Here is a 20,820-nt window from a genome sequence, read left to right on the forward strand (position 1 = left end):
CTTTATTATTTTATATATATATACATCTAAAACAAAATTGTCTCACTTACCTGGACAATACACTTTCGCTGGTGGTAATCCTTTGATTCGTGAGAAGTCAATTAACCAAGTGACACTGAGTTACGTTTGAGACGAGCTTGTTTATTGTACATGTAATCCCATTCGATAAATATGGTCAGTAGGTCAGAGGTCAAAGTTGTGACTTCAAACTGTGAGTATGGCCTGTCAACCAGCGAAACGTAAGCGACACGCAGTTTCAGCACGCAAACTTCCATGACAGATTTTTTGAAATGTGTATGTCTTGAATAAAGATTGAGTGGATGTATCTGTTTGCTCTGTCATCTGTCATGAGTTGCATAATTGAAGGGAAGTAACTCTTCCAGTAAGAAGCTGGTTTCAGTTATACGGAAATTTGTTTATACGGACGAATTGTGAAATGACGCAAGTGTCCGTATAAACGAGGCACGACTGTACTAAGAATATACTAATAAATCTGTTTAAAATTACTCCTTGGTGTTTCTTTGAGTCTTTATTAAAGTGTGATAATTGCCTGACAAAGGCCTTAAAGTTGATCACTCAAGTTTTGTTGGAACCATGTACATGCCCTGAGATGTTGCTGAAATATTGCTGACTGGCGTAAAACAACCAACAGACACACAAACCTGCATTTAGAGAGTTGGACCAGTGAAACCTGCCTAAATGGCGAACTTTGTGGTGTGTTTCAGATTTCATGTTAAAGACGTTGACGATCTCACAACGCTGCCACCATGCCAGGGAAAAGTCCCAGGAAGAAGGACCTGTACCTGGGGAAGAACATGGCCGACCTCAACAAGCTGGGCGAGTGTAAAGACCTGGGGAACAATGTAACAATGTAAGTTGTGAAGACCTGAGAGTCACTGGTAGTCAGAAAATATGATGGACTCGGGTAGAGTCGCTGGTAGTCAGAAAATATGATGGACTCAGGTAGAGTCGCTGGTAGTCAGAAAATATGATGGACTCGGGTAGAGTCGCTGGTAGTCAGAAAATATGATGGACTCAGGTAGAGTCGCTGGTAGTCAGAAAATATGATGGACTCGGGTAGAGTCGCTGGTAGTCAGAAAATATGATGGACTCAGGTAGAGTCGCTGGTAGTCAGAAAATATGATGGACTCGGGTAGAGTTGCTGGTAGTCAGAAAATATGATGGACTCGGGTAGAGTCGCCTGTAGTCAGAAAATATGATGGACTCGGGTAGAGTCGCCGGTAGTCAGAAAATATGATGGACTCAGGTAGAGTCGCCGGTAGTCAGAAAGTATGATGGACTCGGGTAGAGTCACTGGTAGTCAGAAAATATGATGGACTCATGTCAGTTCCTGATGTTCCATTCCATTTGTAAGTGGTATTAGTCCCCTTGCTGTATATTACTGAAACATCATCCATTATTTTCATCAGTTTTCAACAGTAAGGATATGAAATAATGGATGAACAACTTCTTTATTACAATTAAGAGCGACGTTTCGGTGCAGGTGCTAACACCGTTATCAAGCAAGTGATATACAGAGTTACTTACTTACTTACTTACTTACTTTGGAGATTTAACGTGCGCTTTCCGACTGATGCGTATTTCGCACACGGGCCCGGCCAGGCCATTTAATGTGTTTCCGAAAGGGGCGAAGGTGGTCTGTGCAACCCAAGAGGGGGGTTTTAGGAGTTGCTTATATAGAATTTGGGAATTTTGAGATTTGGAATAGATGCCGATGGGATTGGGGAGGAGAACTAAGGGAGCTGGGTATGGTGGATGTTTGTTTGTTTATGTGATTTTGATTTGGTGAGTTATTGTGTTTTTAGATGCGTTTTATTAGTTCCGTTTTGATTAAGAATACGCCTAAGGCCTTGAAGTTTTCTAGTTTATTTTGTGGGTTTAGTATTGCTTCTAGAGTTAGAGCCTTGTTTAGATTGAGGGTGGTTTGTAATGCGGTTCGATGTGTTAGGTAGTGTGTGCAGTGGATGAGTGCGTGTTCTGGGGTTTCTGGTTGTTTGCAGTGTGGGCAGTTACCTGTAGTGTGTTTTTTAATTTTTTTTAGGTGGTTATTTAGGTTGGTGTGTCCTGTTTGGAGTTTAGTGATTACTCTGTCGATTTTTTTGGATGGATGGAGAATTTTTGGTTTGGTTAGTGGTTTGCTGAGCACTTTTTTGATTTGGCTATTTGAGTTTAGATATAGGTTATGCCATTTTTTGGTGATTTTTTGCTTGTTTACACTTTTAATTTCTGATTTTGAGATGGGTAAGTTTAAGCTTATTTCTGGGATTTTGAGGGATAGTTTAGCTGCTTTATCGGCGTTTTCATTACCGTATATTCCTACGTGGGCGGGTATCCACAAGAAGGTTATTTGTTTGCCTGCCTTAGTTAGGTCGTTGGAGCTTTTAAGTATTTGATTTATTAATTTAGGTCGGTTTTTGGAATTTTTGTTTTGGAGGGCTTGCAGTCCACTTAGGGAGTCGGTAAGTATTAGGATTTTTTTGTGGTTTTTGGATTCTTGATTATGGAGGGCTGAGGCCATGCCCATTAGTTCTGCCGTGAATATTGATTGGTTGTTTGGGAGTCGGAAGGATTGTGTGGTTTTAGTTGGTTGTGTGGTATGGACTCCGAAACCTGTGTGTTTGGAGGTCGGATCTGAGGATCCGTCCGTGTAAATGTGACACCAATTTGGCCAATTTTCGTGTATGTATGCTAGTGTGGTAGTTTTAGCTATGTTTGGGTCAGTTTGTTTATTTATTTGGCTAGCTAGTGTTGTGTCTATTTTGGGTATTTTAAGTTTAGGGGTGAAGATATTTGATTGTTTGCAGTTTTGTTTAAGATTTTTAATTTGGTGTTCATTTAGGTAGTTTGTTATTCTTTGGGATATTGGGGTAAGTAAGGGGTGTTTACGAGCTAGAGCTTGGTTTTTGGGGCTGATGTTTTGGTTTATTAAGTTTTGGATGAGAGGGTTTGATTGGGACGCGGCCCAGAAATTTAAGCTTAGCTGTTCCCTGCGTAGACTTAGTGGCATTTCTCCTGTTAAGGCCTGAAGTGAGGTGTAGGAGGTGCCATGTTGGGTGCGTGTAATTAGTTTGAGAGCCTGATATTGTATTGAGTCAAGTTTTTTAGATAGAGAGTTGTTTAGGGTGTTGTATATGGCGCAGCCGTAGTCTAGTTTTGATCTAATTAGTGATATGTAGAGAGAGAGGAGGGTATCTTTGGATGCTCCCCAGTTAGAGCCAGTTAGGCATCTTAGGGTGTTTAGGTCTTTACTGCATTTAGTTGTTAGGTTTTGGATGTGAGCATCCCAGGTGAGATGTTCATCGAAAATAAGTCCTAAGAATTTGGTTTGTTTTTGAAATTTGTTTGTTTGATTGTTTAGCTGGAGGATTGGGGAGGCGGGTTTCATGTTTTTATGTTTGAATACTATTCCTGTTGTTTTTTCTAAGTTAAGGGAGAAGCCCCATTTGTCAGCCCATTGTTGTATTTTATTAAGAGATTTTTGGAGTAAATTTTGGACCATGTTCATGCTTTTAGTGCGGATCCAGATGGCTCCATCATCCGCGAATTTTGATGTGTTTACTTTAGGGGATAGGCCCTCGAATAGATCGTTTATCATTATATTGAAGAGGGTGGGGCTGAGGATACTGCCCTGTGGAGTACCATTTTCTAGGGGACATTGGTCCGATAGAGTTTGGTCTATACCCACGGTTATTTTACGATTGTTTAGGAAGTCCTGGATGTAGTTTATTATCTGACCTTTGAGTCCTATTTTTTTAAGTTTTTGTATTAGCCCATCGTGCCATACCATGTCGAAAGCTTTAGAGAAGTCTAAGAAGATGCCTGTGGTATATTGTTTATTTAGCTGTCCTGTCTTAATATCTTGTTCTAGTCGGGCGAGGTTATCTAGGGTTGAGCGGCCAGGAGTGAAACCGCTTTGATCTGGGTTTATGATGTTATTTTGGGTTAAGTAATGTTGTAATCTATTTTTAGCCATTGATTCCATTACTTTACATAAGTTTGAAGTTAGGGATATTGGTCTATATGAGTTAGCTTGATTAGCTGGTTTATTAGGTTTAGGGATTGGTATGACTAGGGCCTGTTTCCAGGGAGTAGGAACCTGTCCGTTTAGGTAGATGAGATTGTATAGTTTGAGTAGTGCCTGGAGTAGTTTTAGGGGGAGTTTTTTAATTATTTGGTAAGAAGTTAGGTCTAATCCTGGGGCTGTGCCCTTTTTCCTGTTTTGGATTACGTAGAGGAGCTCCTCCATTGTGTAGGGTTGATTTATTTCTAGATTGTTATTGTTTGGTTCTTTTGTGGGTTTGTTTTCTGTTTTAAGTTTATCTTGGAATTTTTTACTGAAGTTGGTGTTACTGCTAACGGCCGAAAAGTGGTTGGCGAGATTATTTGCTTTTTGGGCGGGGTTGGTTGAGTTGTCAATGTTAGGGGTTTTTTTATGTCGTTTTAAGCCTCTGATGGCGTGGATTTTGCGCCAGACCGTTCTGGCATCTGTACGGTTATTTATCCCTTCGCAGAATTTTTTCCAGTCTCTACTTTTGGCTATTTGGACTAGTTTTTGAACCTGGTGGTTTAGTTCGTGGGCTATGTTTAAATATTTGTAGTCGCGTTTTGCTTTATTGAAGGCTGATTTACGTTTTCGTCTAGTCTGTTCTATTTCCTCATTCCACCATGGTACCGTCGGTTTGCCTGTCTTAGATGTTTTGAAGGGGATGGAGGTTTTGGCTGCGTTTATTATATAGTCTGTTAGGTTTTTACAATAGGTTTCTGGATCATTATTTTCTATTTCGTTTAAGTTAGCTTCGTTGCAGATATCTTGGAATTGGTCCCAGTTAGCTTTATTGTAATGGAATTTTGGTTCTTGGTTTTCTGTTTGGATTGGTACGTTTGTATTTCCTATGGTTATGTTTATGGGGAAGTGGTCACTACCTAGCGGGACGTCGTGCACTTCCCATTGAGTACTTTGGGCTAGATCTGCGGTGCAAATGGTTAGGTCGATAGCCGACATTTTTTGGTTTATCTTATCGTACCTCGTGGGTTGGTTGCTATTAAGGAGTACTAGGTCGTTTGTTTCTATCCATTCGGAGATTAATTTGCCATGATTATCTATTTTATCATCTATGCTCCATGTAGGATGGTGAGCGTTAAAGTCTCCTAGGAATATAGTAGATTTATCGCTTATATGGAGTAGTTTGTTTAGATCCTCAGGTTGGACTTTTTGTTCCGCCCAGTGGTAAATATTTATGATGTTTATGTTTCGGTTATTTAATGTGATTTGAATGCCGTTGGCTTCTAGGTTTGGCGTGTCTATTTTTATTTCTTCGTAATTTATATCTTCCCTGATAAATATGATTAGTCCTCCTGCGGCTCTTCTTGTTTTCGGTTTAGCTCTGTCAGTTCTAACTGAGTTGTAGTTAGGTAGTGTGAATTTGGATTTTTTTTGGAATTTGGTTTCCTGTATACAAGCAATGTGAGGGCCTTTATTTAGTTTAAATTTAGTTTTTAGTTCATGGCCGTGGGAGGTGAGTCCGTTGGCGTTCCACTGAAAAATATTTAGTCCTTCGAATATTGGGTTCGGGTGATTGGTGATTTATTTTTTATTTTTTATTTTATTCGGTGAGTTCTTTTAGATGGAGGTTAAAGAGGAAGAAGGGAAGATCGGTTAATTTTAGATTGAAAGCTACTTTGTAGAAGGATTTCATGCTAGCTTTTGGTGAGTTTTGACTATGCATGTATGCTAGGAGTAAGGTGAGGTTGTTTAGGTTTTGGGTGTTGGCTGGTTGGGGAGTTTGGTTTGTTTTAGTTGGAGTAGTGTCTATTGTTTCCTCAGAAGTGGAGAAATCTTCTTCATCGGTTAGATTAGGTTTAGCTGATTGAGTTTCCATGGGGGAGGCATGTGATGTGGAGGATTGTGAAGGTGTTTGTGGGATGGGTGTAGCTGATGATTTCATAGTGTTTGTGTTTTGTTGTTGTGCTTGCTTGTGGGAGAGCGTTGTTACCATATGGGCTGTAGGGTGCTTGGATGAGGGTCGTGTTGTGGTGGTCATTTTGAGGTTTGTTTTGCATGCGGGGGTTGATGTTTTGGCTATGTGAGATGTGGGAGGGTTCGAGGTTGGTTGAGTGGCTGCTTGTATGTGTGAGGTGGGTGCGGTTTCTCGGTAGGGGCCCCAGACAGAGCTGTCGGTTATGGCTGTGGTGTTTGTTTGTGGGATGGTGTTTGGGTGTGGTGTAGGGAGGAGTGGTTTAGATGCAGGTGTAGCAAATTTTCGTGTTTGGATTTTAGCCGTGTCTATGTTTATGTGTTTGTTGGCCTGCTGGGTGAGTGTGTATGTCTGTATGGGCATTGGTTTGAGAGTGAAGTGTGTTGGGTGGATTTGCAGTGGATGCACCAGGGTGTGCATGTGCCTGGGCAGTCTGTTTGTGCGCATTTTTTACATTTAGTTTTACGGTATGTGCATTGGGAGGCAGTGTGGTTGTATTTGAGGCACTTTGTACATTGCTTAACCTGCTTTATATAGGGTTTGACTTCTAAGTTGGTGTGGGCTCCGAAGGATATGTGTTTGGGGGCTTCAGGGAATTTAGCGGTCTTTTTGAAGTTGATTATGACAATGGAGGTTGGGACCGTTTTTCCGTTTCTAGTTGAGGTTATTCTACGCGTGCTGGTGATTAGGGGTTGAGGGTTTTGGTCTTGGTTTATGTTAGCTTCTAGAGAGTATAATTGTAAGTCCTCAGTTGTTTCCCTTGGGTTAACCCTAATTACGCCTCGTGTATATTGTTGCCAATTAGGTGTTTGTTTGATTACTGTGACGTGGAATATTTGAGTTATTTTATTTGCTGCGTTGTAAGATTCTCGGTTAGGGAAGATTATCTGGTATCCTTTGTTGGCTTTTTTAATATTGTTGTAATTTATTTTTTCTCTTTTAAACCAAAGTCCTATTTTATCTGCCGAAAGTTCTAGTGAGAGAGTGGTGCCTGAGCCTGCTGAGAAGAAGTAGAGGGCGAAGGTCGTGAGGAAGGTGGCCGGGGAGGGTGTGGGCGATGGAGGTGGAGTGGATGTGTCGAGTTTGCGTTTTTTGGTGTTTTGAGGTGGCGAGTTAGCTGGTTTGGTGGGGGTGGTTAGTGTCGTGTTTTCGCCATACTCGGTCGGGACGATGTTTTCGAGTGACCTCCCGGAAGTGTTGTGCGCTTCCGCAGGCGTGGGTGAGTTAGGAGCTGGCATGTCTGCGAGTGTGGCGTTGCGGGTGTCAGTCATGTTGTTTGGAGAGTTGGAGAGCGTGTGTTGTGGTGAGTGGTGGTGGAGTGGGAGTGGTGTTTTGGGGAGGTGAGTTGGTTTGTTGTTTTTACTTGGTGAGTTGTGTTTAGGAGGCGGAGGAGGTTGCGGTGGTTATTTGTTGTTGGTTTTAGTAGGAGGGTTTGTGAAATGGATTAATTATTAAAGATTTATTTTGTTGCTGGAAGGCTGGGATTAGGTGAGACAAGTGGAAAGCGGGGATCAGGAGATATTTAGTCGAAGGAGTGGAGGTATGTGAGTGGTGGGCGTGGGTGGTGAGTAGGAAAGAGCGTGCGTTGTGTTAAGGAGAAGGGGGGATTAGGTGTTTTTTTGTTTTTAGGAGTTGGGTCAAAGGGTGTGTTTGAGTGGTGGGCGTGGGTAGCGAGTAGAAATGAGTGCGAGCTGTGTTAGGGAGATGGGGGAGGATAAGGTGTTGGTTATTTATAAGAGTTGAGTGTTGTTGTTGGTTTTAAGGATTTAGGGGTTTTGTGATTAATTCGGTGAGAGTGATGTATGTGAATAAGGATGAAAGAATAACGTGATAATTACCGATGATGGAGTTTCCTTGGCTGGCTATCAGGCAATGCTCTGTGCTGGCTTGGGAAGTGTTGCTCGCTTGGCCAAGACTCGATTATTTACAGACCGCTGTCCTATAGCTGGAATATTGCTAGGTTCGGCGTTAAACAACAAACAAACAAACGATGAGAGTGATTTTAAGAGTATGTGAATAAGGCTGAAAGGATAACGTGATAATTACCGATGATGGATTTCTCCTTGGCTGGCTATCAGGCAGTGCTCTGTGCTGGCTTGGGAGGTGTTGCTCGCTTGGAGTACAAACTGCAACTGATATACAGAGTGTAGTAGGCAAGTATATATACACGTAGGAGACAATGTTTATAGTGTAGAGTAGATATTGTTATACTGGGGTAGAGAAGCCTGTTGTGTATACACAAGGGTAGTGATGACAATCATCGGTGCAGTCAGTGACATAAACAAAGGACGAAGCCAGTAATATAAACAACGGGATTATGGCTGATTTGGGTCTTTGATGAGTTGATGGTACGCTGGGGGTATGTAAAACATATTCAAGGCAAAATGGGATTCGAACCCTCAATCATAGGTTTCTGGCGTTCCCAAGGGAGACAACTCTGCACAGCTAACTGCTTCACAGATGACTGGGTAACCCATGACTTATAAGTATTCATCAAACTGAAGCTGTGATCTATATTTTCAGCATCATTAAGTCTGCAGACAAGACATTTCGTGAAGCTGTGCACCAAGATGAACTCTCGGACGAAGAGCGAGCTTTCGTCCTGTACATGCGGTACTTCAATGTCATACAGATTGCCAAGAAGAAGGCTGAGTACATCAAACAAAAGGTAAACAGCAACAGGTGTTACCAGGTGATTTCATAATGAAACGCAGAGGTTAACCCAGGAAGTGGTTCATACAGAACTAGTGAGTGAGTGAGTGAGTGAGTATGATTTTACGCCGCTTTTAGCAATATTCCAGCAATATCACGGCGGGGGACACCAGAAATGGGCTTCACACATTGTACCCATATCGGGAATCGGAGCCGGGTCTTCGGCGTGACGAGCGAACGCTTTAACCACCAGGCTACCCGACCGCCCCTCATACAGAACTAAATTGTGAAATCAGTAAATAACTATACCAGATCAACGAATAAACAAGTACTATTGAAACACACAGTTTTAGGTTTACAATAAAAAAGGAAATGTGTCGGATTAAGGAGACTGATTATTGAGGGATTTCAGCATTTTGTTGCAAATTAGGTGTGTCGGAGTCGGAGTGCGAGACTGTCGGAGTAACGGGTCTAAATAGCACTGATTAAATCAGTTCCCATCATTTGTGTTGGATAAAGCCGATTGTCAGATTAACGAGTGTCGGATTAACGAGACTTGACTGTAGGAAATACAATGGGGTCAAGCTAGTGGCAGCAGCAATAAGTAAACATGTGTGCACTCACAAATATCCAGAATTAAGCCACTTGTCTTGAACGAAACAGATGTTCCGTTCTCGATTCAGGAATAGTGTTGGACACTGGCAGGAATACAGTGTTTACAGGTATCATGTCCATCTCTTGCCAAGTAGAAGACACAAGTCTGGTTATAAGAGGCCTTGAATAATTCTTAAAAGGCACAGCCAGTCTTACAGATACCTGTCACATCACAAAACTTCTCAAACGGTGTGGTCTATCCTGTGTGGTGACAACAACAAAGGGAGGTAACTCTAACTCACACTTCAGGTGCAGATAGGACGCCACAACACTCAATATTTTACAAGCCCCTCAGTCAATTTGCTGTCACTCATATTTAGCACACAATAAACTTTCAATATCTACTGCCTCAAAACAATATACAACATAATTAATTCCTGCCACCTAGTGGGATGCCAGGGCAGGATACAGGATACGGGGAGACAACTCTTGTTGTGAGGGATTACTAATAAGGATAGGCTTAAAACAATAAAAGAACTGGTTCTCAGGCAATGACTTTTGAAAATAGAGAGCAGGCGGGTGGGTTTTTTGGTTGTTTTTTTCTTGTTCTTTTTTTTTGGCTTGTTCAGACTAGTATGTAACCAAATAAACAATTATGTACCATCAACCTGGGAAATTGCTTTCCTACATTTTGCTTGTATAGACTAGTATGTAACCAAATAAACAATTATGTACCATCAACCTGGGAAATTGCCTTCCATACAAACTCCTATTGCCACCATGACCATAACACGAGATGCGCAGTAAAGCACTGCACATGTAAATGGAGGTAACTGCATGCTATATTGGATCACACTGTTTTTAAGTATGAGGATTATTTTTTTTTATAATGGAAATAAATACGAAATGTGCAGCAGACTCTATGATGATGCGTGCGGTGCCTAAGAACCAAGACTTCTTTTTTTTTTAAGCCATATAGTGGTCACAATGTAGAACCTCGCTGATTGAACCTCATCATAACCCAATCGTAAAGGCTCAGTTGAACTTGAAGAAAGTTTTGGTGCCTTAAGTTAAAAATCTTGTCTTTTTAACAGAATACCTTGTGATGTGTATATTATACGAAGCTAGTGTAGAAAATAAATATTGAAACACTTGGGCTGGGACGGGTAACTCGGGTACCCGGGTCGGGTGGGTACTGAGTAGGACCCGGTTACCCACAGGACTACCCGGTTAGTCACGTGATATATTATGTCATGACAAAAAATCACTACATAACTAAATGGTTACACGACAATTTTAAGTCTCTAATGTTCGCATTTCTTCATGACTATGAACACGTTCCTTCGAACAAATATGTTTGAACAAAGCTAAAACCTATCAACTTCAGTGTATGCATGACCACATCGTTTTATACATGTATCTAAAAACAGTCTGCCAGGGCTACTGTCAAACTATTCCCAATCGGACATTTTGTACCTATCTCTTGACACCAACAGCAGGTACCCGGGTAGTGTCGGGTAATAGGGGTGTGGGTACCCGGGTAGTAAATTTGGACTCGTCCCAGCCCTAAGAAACACGCTTAGTCATGTTAATGCACATTGTTACACCTTTATCAAGAATCGTTCAATTCCATTGGTTGATCCTCTGTCCGGTCAGATCACCTCAGGGGTCGTGGCCTTGGGTCCATGTTTTTGCTGCTGACAACGTATGTAGTATGATTCCTAAAATAAATCTGGGATTAAAAAATATAATTTGATGTTGTCAATGAAAAGACAGGAGATAACAACAACTTGTTATCTAGCGACTTGAGAAAAGCCATTCACCTGGTAGGAAGATAGATCAGGAGTATTCTTCCTTCATTTCCATTTCATTTTGTTTGCAAGTGCCTTGTGGCACCCATGAAAATAGATTTCACAGATTTCTGCGGGGCGGTCGGGTAGCCTAGTGGTTAAAGCGTTCGCTCGTCACGCCGAAGACCCGGGTTCGATTCCTGACATGGGTACAATGTGTGAAGCCCATTTCTTGTGTCCCCCGCCGTGATATTGCTGGAATATTGCTAAAAACGGCGTAAAATCATACTCACTCACTCACTCAACCACTGGAAGTCTGGTCCAGGATCATGTGTTTAGAAACTGCTCCTATGGTCTAGACGAAGAGCATCCGCCAGGAGACCGGAAGTCCGGGGTTCAGTCCTGTCTGTCATTCCAACACACGTTAAAAGATTGTACTTGGTGTTACCCTGCCCAGCGCTCGGCTTTAAGTAGTTAAAACAAGGACTGGTCCTCTTGGAGTTAGTATACTGTGTCTGAGTGGATATTCATGTTAAACTGTTGCATGGTATTTCAGTGGGCTAGCACTATAAATCGGCATCAGTCCGGATTAGTACAAGCAGACACACACACACACGTGCATGCACGTCGCTATATAAGTGCAATAATCTTGGACGCGACGTTAAACCCCATTTCACCTCACTTCATCAACCTAATTCGTGCCGGTGTTGTTTCAGGAGTACTTTGACAACCTTATTGGGAAGAAGAACCAGCTTCACGCCATAGAGAGAGCAGAGATGCTGGCCAAGAGCCTGAAAGAAAGGTAACCTAAAACATGAACGCAAGTGTGAGATTGTATTCACTGCACAACTCGAACTGTCACATGTATTGTGAGACTGTCGGGGACATTGTAAGTCAGTCAAACATAGATATAATGCAGTCGAGAGTCATTGGTTATATTTCAAGTGAGGAGAGACTACTTTCAGTTTCACTGAGTCGCATACACCTTTGCATACAGCGTAAGCAAAGGATAGGCTGGCTACGTACAATTTGTTGTTAAATCTGTCGCAGCTGTTGTTGAGTTAAAGAACAAACATAAAGATGACAGAGCTCCAGATAAGCTGCGTATCTGCGTAAAATATGCATCAGAAATGCAGAAATACGCAGTAAAATAAAATCCAAGCAACAAATACGCAACAAATATTACAGATACGCTACAAAAATATAACATGTGCGTATCATCAAAATATTGTAAAGTAACCCTGCCTATTCGATTAGCGAATCAGCAACTTATTTTGAAATTATAAACAGGCATTCCGTCAACTTGCCAAACTCCACAATGACAGTTACATCATGATCATTTGCCATCACACTTTCTTGTGGAAGTATCGTGGTATTTGTGAGTCCTGTAAAGCTCTCTAACCCACATGACACCAGTTTGCAGGGACTAGATGAAAAGTGTTTTTAAATATTTAACTTAAATACCCACATGTGTAAAAACTGGTGGGTAACAGAAATTTGAATACCCAGATAGAATTACTGATACCCAATGATTTTAAAATGCATGGGTAAAATACCCACAACACCAAAAGCTTATCTGGAGCCCTGAGATGATAATCATACCGTTGACCAACATGGCTTCTTTCAGATATGACCTTATTGAGGCAGAGGCGGTGGCGAAGAAGCTGGAAGCTCTGGATGAGAAGAAGAGAGAGGAGAAGAAAGATGCAGAGAAGGGTGCCGATGAGGAGAAAGGGGATGACAAGGAAAATGGCTCACCAACAGGTACGTGGCTTGAAGTTCACTAACCACCAACACCAAAACCAGTTGGGATCCCGTATTAGAATAGGTCCACGGCAACCTGTGTTTTGTTTGTTTGTTTGTTTATTTGTTTAATGCTCCAGTCAGCAATATTCAAGCTATATGACAGCGGTTGGTAAATAATTGAATCTGGACCAGACAATCCAGTGATTTACATCATGAGCATCTTTCTATGCAATTGTGATACAATGACATGCAAACAAGCATGGGTTGCTGAAGACCAATTCTAACCCGGAATCTTCACGTGGGCTGTAAAGATGTACATTTATGCAAGATGAAGAGGCTACATTGGGTAATGATGCAGAATGTTGTAATACTATTGTTTTTCAGACCCGTGAAGATCCGGGGTAGAATAGGTCTTCAGCAACCCATGCTTGTCATAAAAGGTGACTTTGCTCGTCGTAAGAGGTGGCTCACAGGATCAGGTGGTCAGGCTCACTGACTTGGTTGCATGTCGTCATATCCTGGATCAGTGGTCATGATACCAATCATTGGATTGTCTGGTGCAGACTCGAATTTTATAGACCTCCGTCATATAGCTGGAATATTGCTGAGTGCAGCATTAAACAACAAAGACTGTAGCAGTCCAGGTTCCAGCCTTCACGAACTGGGCGGGTACTCTGGAGTAATATTTTGGCTGGACTGGTTTATGGTGATGATGTTTTGTTTGTGGCTTCAGTTCAACCAGTGACAGCTCCAGGCAGCATCTCCCCGATGGAACTGTTCACACTGCTCAACGACCGGGAAACACAGCTCATTCTGATGGACGTCCGCTCCGAGGAGGACTACGCCGACTCACACATCAGCCACAAGGCCTGTGTCAGTGTGCCTGCCCGGATACTAGAACCAGGGTAGGTGATCAGTATGGTAGCTGTCAGATCGTAGCTATTTACTGCAGTCTTTGAAATTCACACGAGTCTGTTAGTCCCGAGATAGGGCAACAATGTAGTTTACCGGGCGCAGCTTCCCCTCTACCAACAGTTCAGTTACCCCACTATAGCGCTACCGCTGTCTCACTATACCATTAGTGTGGCACAACCTCAAATCTACTCGCCCCCGTTTCGGAACTGACACACCTTGGCGATCCGGTATTTTATCGGGCGCAGCTTCGCCCTCTACCGACAGTTCAGTTACCCCACTATAGCGCTACCGCTGTCTCACTATACCATTAGTGTGGCACACTTTCAAATGTACTCGCCCCCGTTTTGGAACTGATGCATCTTGGCGATCCAACACCGCTTTTCGATCCTATTTTCTTAGGAAACTGACGCACCTTGGCGATCCAACACCGCTTTTCGATCTTACTTTCTTAGGAAATTCACACGCCTTGGCGATCCAACACCGCTTTTCGATCTTACTTTCTTAGGAAACTGACACGCCTTGGAGATCCAACACCGCTTTTCGATCCTACTTTCTTAGGAAACTGACACGCCTTGGCGATCCAACACCGCTTTTCGATCTTACTTTCTTAGGAAACTGACACGCCTTGGAGATCCAACACCGCTTTTCGATCCTACTTTCTTAGGAAACTGACACGCCTTGGCGATCCAACACTGCTTTTTGATCTTACTTTCTTAGGAAACTGACTTGCCTTGGCGATCCAACACTGCTTTTTGATCTTACTTTCTTAGGAAACTGACTTGCCTTGGCGATCCAACACCGCTTTTCGATCTTACTTTCTTAGGAAACTGACTTGACTTGGGGATCCAACACCGCTTTTCGATCCTACTTTCTTAGGAAACTGACACGCCTTGGCGATCCAACACCGCTTTTCGATCTTACTTTCTTAGGAAACTGACACGCTTTGGCGATCCAACACCGCTTTTTTATCCTACTTTCTTAGGAAACTGACACGCCTTGGTGATCCAACACCCCTTTACAATCTTAGGGAGCTGGCATGCCTTTCCGATCCAATACCTTTTCTATCTTTAGGGTTAGCCTGGTAGGGGGTGGGTTAACCATTAAATTTTACCTTTTTACAGTGTTACCAATAATCCAATGAGTGTAATCTTATTAGTGCATAGTCTGTTGTAACATGTTTAATCGCTTTATTAGTTACTCATTCTGAAGGACAATGGCAGGCGAATCCCGGTTCGCCCGGATTATGTTTCTAGGTTTGTCAGCACCATACCCGTGCTCGTGGGTTTCACCGAAGTGGTAAACGTCTGACACCTGCATCACTTCGGGCTTTCCTCCCACATTAAGCTGACACGCCGCGATATGACTGGAATACTGTTAAAAGCGGCGTTAAACCCAACTCACTCACTCACTCACTCACTCACTCTTAGTCTAGTGGTAGAGCGTTGGCTAATTGGTGCACTGTTTAGCCAAGCCAGGGAGCACGTTCGAGCCCCACAGCGATAATTGGTTCTGAAAAATTGCGCCTGGTAAAGTGCACTACTCCCTGAGACTGAATTATGCTGAGGAAGTAAAAATCTGATGATTGTATTCCTCATCTATTTGAGGGCTATAATTCTGAACAAGCTCTCAATACCAAGGATAGAAATTAACACTAGGCTGCTAAACTGAGCCAGTTTCGCTAATGGTACAGGTGTATTAAGGCTAGAAGAATTTCAATCATTTTTCGGGGGTATTGCTGTATGTTATCTCTATTCTAGATCTCTAGTTGATGTTCTTGGTTAATTTCTATCCCCGAATGGGGGGTACAGGTGGCCCAGTCTAAGGCGCAGTGATTCGCACGCCAGAAACCTAGATTGGACCAGTGAAGATCCGGGGTACAATAGGTCTTCAGCAACCCATGCTTGCCGTAAAAGGTGACTATGCTGGTCGTAAGAGGTGACTAACGGGATCGGGTGGCCAGGACTTGGTTGAAGCATGTTATCGATCCCAATTGCGTGGATCGATGCTCATGATATCAATCACTGGATTGTCTGGTCCAGACTTCATTATTTACAGACCGCCGTCATATAGCTGGAATATTGCTGAGTGTAGCGTAAAACAACCAATCAACCAACCAATCATCTAGATTGCTTTTTCAGTGGATGATGTCCCCGTATGCCGTTCCCCTGGGTATTTCAGAAAAGAGTCAGTGTGCATTCAAATTACAGATGCGTATTCATTACTTTTTCTAATCATGGTATTCTAGCTTACTAGTAATACAGACATCTGTAGCTAAATGGAATGAATCCTGAATTAACCTCACTCATCTTTCAACAGAACCACTGTCAACTACATCAGTAACGCATTGCCAGAGGCTTCCAGGTCGCTATGGAAAAAGCGTGGTCAAGTCGATCATGTTATTCTGCTAGACTGGCGATCTACCTCACAACAGGTCACTATTGGATCCACTCTGAGGACACTGAAGGATGCCTTATTCAAGGTAGGTGGGAGTAGCTAGACAGTCCTCAACTAGGGGACCATCAGATCCACTCTGAGGACACTGAAGGATGCCTTATTCAAGGTAGGTGGGAGTAGCTAGACAGTCCTCAACTAGGGGACCATCAGATCCACTCTGAGGACACTGAAGGATGCCTTATTCAAGGTAGGTGGGAGTAGCTAGACAGTCCTCAACTAGGGGACCATCAGACCCACTCTGAGGACACTGAAGGATGCCTTATTCAAGGTAGGTGGGAGTAGCTAGACAGTCCTCAACTAGGGGACCATCAGATCCACTCTGAGGACACTGAAGGATGCCTTATTCAAGGTAGGTGGGAGTAGCTAGACAGTCCTCAACTAGGGGACCATCAGATCCACTCTGAGGACACTGAAGGATGCCTTATTCAAGGTAGGTGGGAGTAGCTAGACAGTCCTCAACTAGGGGACCATCAGACCCACTCTGAGGACACTGAAGGATGCCTTATTCAAGGTAGGTGGGAGTAGCTAGACAGTCCTCAACTAGGGGACCATCAGATCCACTCATTGATATTCCAGCAGGAAGTGAGATAGGTACATGGTAAATATTTTGCTGTAATTTTGTTGCAAGATCCACCGGCAAAACAATGCAATGTGACGTCAGCCTAGCAACAGGGTTGCTGGGGTCATCGACTGTGCATAAGCTCCTCTCAGTCATCTATCATCTCCACTTGCAATGTCATTTAATAAGCCAAGGGATGTTGGGAGTTTTCAATATTTGTTTGTGAAACGTGTTCCGAGAGTACATAAGCACACGCTTTGGTATTACACAATGTGTAACACGGCTGTATGTAAATTAAATGGTGATCTCTGGCATGTGAAGATCCAGAGTAGACTATGCCTATTGAACCGTTTGAATGAGACCGTTCAGCGCAGTGCAGCTGCATCAGTTTATTGCTTGTGTAAGTTCTAACTGACGTACTACCTACATGGAGACCCGTGAAGATCCGGGTAGAATAGGTCTTCAGCAACCCATGCATGCCGTAAAAGGCGACTGTGCTTGTTGTAAGAGGCGACTAACGAGATCGGGTTGTCAGGCTCGCTGACTTGGTTGACGCGTGGATCGATGCTCATGATATCAATCGATGGAGTGTCTGGTCCAGACTCGATTATTTACGGACTGCCGTCTTATAGCTGAATTATTGCTGAGTTCGGCGTTAAACAACAAACAAACAATCAATCACTCTTCACGGACAATGTCTCACACAGCTGTATGTTTAGTAAATGGTGATCTCTTCACAGGCAGGTAATAAATATATGTGTTCTGTCTACAGTACGACGCCACGGTGATCCTGAAGAGCGAGCCCCTGGTGCTGGAGGGAGGCTATGAGCAGTGGCTGTTGTACTACCCCACCGTCACCACCAACCCCCACATCCTGTGCCCCGCCCGCCCCGAGGACTTCATCACATCATCTGCGTGTACGTGTCAGCTGCACAAGCTGGAGGTTTCCTACTCTCTTGTTTCCCACAACATGCTACGACAGACACGCTAGTCAGCTAGTTGCCATGGTTACTCTCCTGGTCATAAATCAGTGTTTCATTTGCCAACGTGACCAACCTTTTGTGATGACTCTTTATCAATGTTAGTCACGCTATACTGCGAGTCGAGATGCCAGTTACCATGGTTACCTTCCTGGTCTTAAGTCAGTGTTTCCATAGCCAACATGACCAACCTTTTGTGGTGACTCTTAAGCAAAGTTAGTCACGCTATTCTGCTAGCCTGAGATGCCAGTTGCCATGGTTACCCTCCAGGTCATAAATCAGTGTTTCATTTGCCAAGGTTGAGTTTTGTAATGATTCTTCATCAATGTCAGGCTAAGAAGTGTAAGTATTACGACAGGTTTGTCATCCATACTTCCAGTCTTCGAAGGGTGGTCGGGTAGCCTAGTGGTTACAGCGTTCGTTCACCACGCCAAAGACCCGGGTTCGATTCCCGACATGGGTACAATGTGTGAAGCCTATTTCTGGTGTCCCCTGCCGTGATATTGCTGTAATATTGCTAAAAGCGGCATAAAATCAAACTCACTCACTCACTCCAGTCTTCGAAATTCACACCATTCTCCTAACCTGTGGACCGCCTCCATGGTCTAGTGGTAGAGCGTCCGCCCGGAGAGCGGAAGGTCCAGGGTTCGATCCCCGGCCGCGTCATACCAAAAGACGTTAAAAGATGGTACTTGTTGTTACCCTGTCTGGCGCTCGGCATTAAGGGGCTAAAACAAGGACTGGTCGGCTCAGCGTCAGTATACTGTGTCTGAGTGATGTGAAACTGCGGCATGGTATCTCAGTGGGCTAGCACTATAAATCGGCATCATTCCGGACTAGTACAAGCAGCCACACAAACACACACACGTACATGCCTGTCGCCATATAAGTGCAATAATCTTGGACGCGACGTTAAACCCAATTTCACCTCACCTCACCTCCTAGCCTGTGACTAACTTGAGGACAAGTAAATCCAAGAATGGTTGTCCTCATTGACGAGTAACATTTAAGGGCCATGATTCTGAACCAGTTCTCAAAGCTTCAAGTTTGTTACAAATTGGACTGAATGATACTGACAGAAAATAAAACAAATCCTTGCATAATAATGCATGTGATCTTTACAATACAGCAACACTTTATAGCTATTAATCTCTATATCAATGTCAATCATTTAAAATAGTTTTATTTTTCAGTGGATTTTGATTACCCTGACTTTGATGAACCCTCCAATGAAAAACAACCACTGAACAACCAATCAGGAGCCTCTATCCCACCTCAAGCAGCCAATGCGACGTCACAGCCTGGACTGCCTTCTGTAGATCGCTCACTTAAACCAAAACCGGTCACAAGATCTGTCAACGACACGCCCCTAAATAACAAGACCTCAGAATCCAAAATTACGAACAATCTCAAAAACACAAACACTGACCCACAGGGGGATAAACTTGATGGTTTTAAGATCATTTCAAATTCACTTTATCCCAATGTTGGGCAAATGGTTGCTAAAAACATTGCAAGAAGTAGCTCAAGAACCGATGCAAGTGTTGCGTCAGTGGACGTGAAAGCCAAGATCGAGAACAGCGATGTGGACACGGAGCTTGTGGAGCTGACAGCCATAAAGAGGAAGAAGGAGGAGGAACTGCATGACTTCAAGTCGGAGCGGAAGCGGATGGCGGCGGAGCACAAGGCGCGGACGGCAAAGTTGGAGGAAGAGGAGGAGAAGTTGCGGCAGCTGGAGACGTTGCGGAGGAAGGAGGAGAAGGACGTGGTGGAGCTGATGCGGCTGAAGAGGAACCTGCAGGAGGAGATGAAGAAGGAGCAGATCAAGCAGGATGGAGAGAATAAACTGAAGGAGGAAGAGGAGAGGAAGAGGTAGGCCAGATTTTAATCACATCAACTTTTGTAATCATGCTTCTAAACATCTTCCCAAGGCAAGTGAGTTAACTGTCTGTAAAAGTCGTTTCCACCCTTGCCGAACTCAACTGGTATTTGCAGATCGATCGTAGCACCACCAGTGGCTATTAGGAGTTGTATCGCTATATGGCTGAAATATTGCTGATGCGATGTAAAATTTAACTCACTCACTCACTATTATGAGTTGTGTCCCTTCTATGTCCCTCCTATTGACCAATCAGATTCCACCTCCCATATCACTTACATTTGCTTCAAATAAAATGGCGTCGCCCATTGTAGACGATCTGATCAATAATCAAGATCTGTTTTGTAATAAAACGGGTCTTACTTTGCCAAGTGCTATTTTGTAATAAAACGGGTCTTACTTTGCCAAGTGCCTCAAATCACGTGAGCACCTTGATTAAAAACATGAAAAGATTTGGAAAATATCTGTGGATGCTAAGTTGTCGGTACACATGCTTTGCAATTCTGCAATCGGACGAAATCTGCACACAGTTTACGAACCAGATGTTGATTTCGTGACGTGATTTTGATTGGACTATGCATAGACTCATTAGCCCAGCCAAAATATAACTCAATAATTCCAGCCTAGTTCGGCAAGGGTGGAAACTGGACTTTTATAGTCAGTTAACTCCCTTGCCTCGAGAAGATGGCTCCGATGACAAAGCATAACATCACTACCACAAGCTCATTTGCTTATCACGCGAAATGATAAATTTGAACATGATGTTGGGACTGGTTATTTGTCAGAGTATATTAGGCTTTGTTTTCGGATATCAGGATTTTTTTAATTTTTTTAAAATGAACGTAAAAATGAAACGTGCGGCAGACTTTATGATGATGGGGGGCAAGGAAATGCAGATGTCTAGTGGTGAATGTGGAACATTGCAGAGGTAACAGGGATCAATTTTGCTATATCCAGGCTGCACCATTGCAGGTAAAAATTGCTAGTGCAGGGCATGGGGCCATGGAAAAATGTTTTCATAAAATGGGAGGCGGGTGGCGAAATGTGCTACAGTTATAAGACCAATTTCACCTTACCATCAAGGTCATTATGCCAGACGTCTTTTTATTTATTCAAATGTTTGGTGGGGTGAGGTGAAATTGGGTTTAACGTTGCATCCAAGATTATTGCACTTATATAGCGACGTGCATGCACGTGTATGTGTGTGTGTGTGGCTGCTTGTACTAGTCTGATTGATGCCGATTTATAGTGCTAG

At 43.1% G+C, this 20,820-nt stretch overlaps 1 protein-coding gene across 1 annotated transcript in view; it reads left to right on the forward strand.

Annotated features, from left to right (window-relative positions):
• The window catches only part of LOC124127405 (ubiquitin carboxyl-terminal hydrolase 8-like), a 50,581-nt gene that overhangs the window by 3,259 nt on the left and 26,502 nt on the right, over positions 1-20,820 (forward strand). Inside the window, exons 2-9 of the mRNA XM_048386760.1 lie at positions 726-871; positions 8,520-8,664; positions 11,749-11,834; positions 12,660-12,796; positions 13,512-13,683; positions 16,010-16,172; positions 17,479-17,623; positions 18,880-19,558. Coding sequence (XP_048242717.1) covers positions 768-871; positions 8,520-8,664; positions 11,749-11,834; positions 12,660-12,796; positions 13,512-13,683; positions 16,010-16,172; positions 17,479-17,623; positions 18,880-19,558 — 1,631 coding nt within the window. The 5' untranslated portion in view covers positions 726-767. The remainder of the gene's footprint in view (positions 1-725; positions 872-8,519; positions 8,665-11,748; positions 11,835-12,659; positions 12,797-13,511; positions 13,684-16,009; positions 16,173-17,478; positions 17,624-18,879; positions 19,559-20,820) is intronic.

The sequence above is a fragment of the Haliotis rufescens genome, unplaced genomic scaffold, assembly GCF_023055435.1.
Source record: "Haliotis rufescens isolate VD_foot unplaced genomic scaffold, xgHalRufe1.0.p SCAF_60, whole genome shotgun sequence".
Taxonomy (NCBI): domain Eukaryota; kingdom Metazoa; phylum Mollusca; class Gastropoda; order Lepetellida; family Haliotidae; genus Haliotis; species Haliotis rufescens.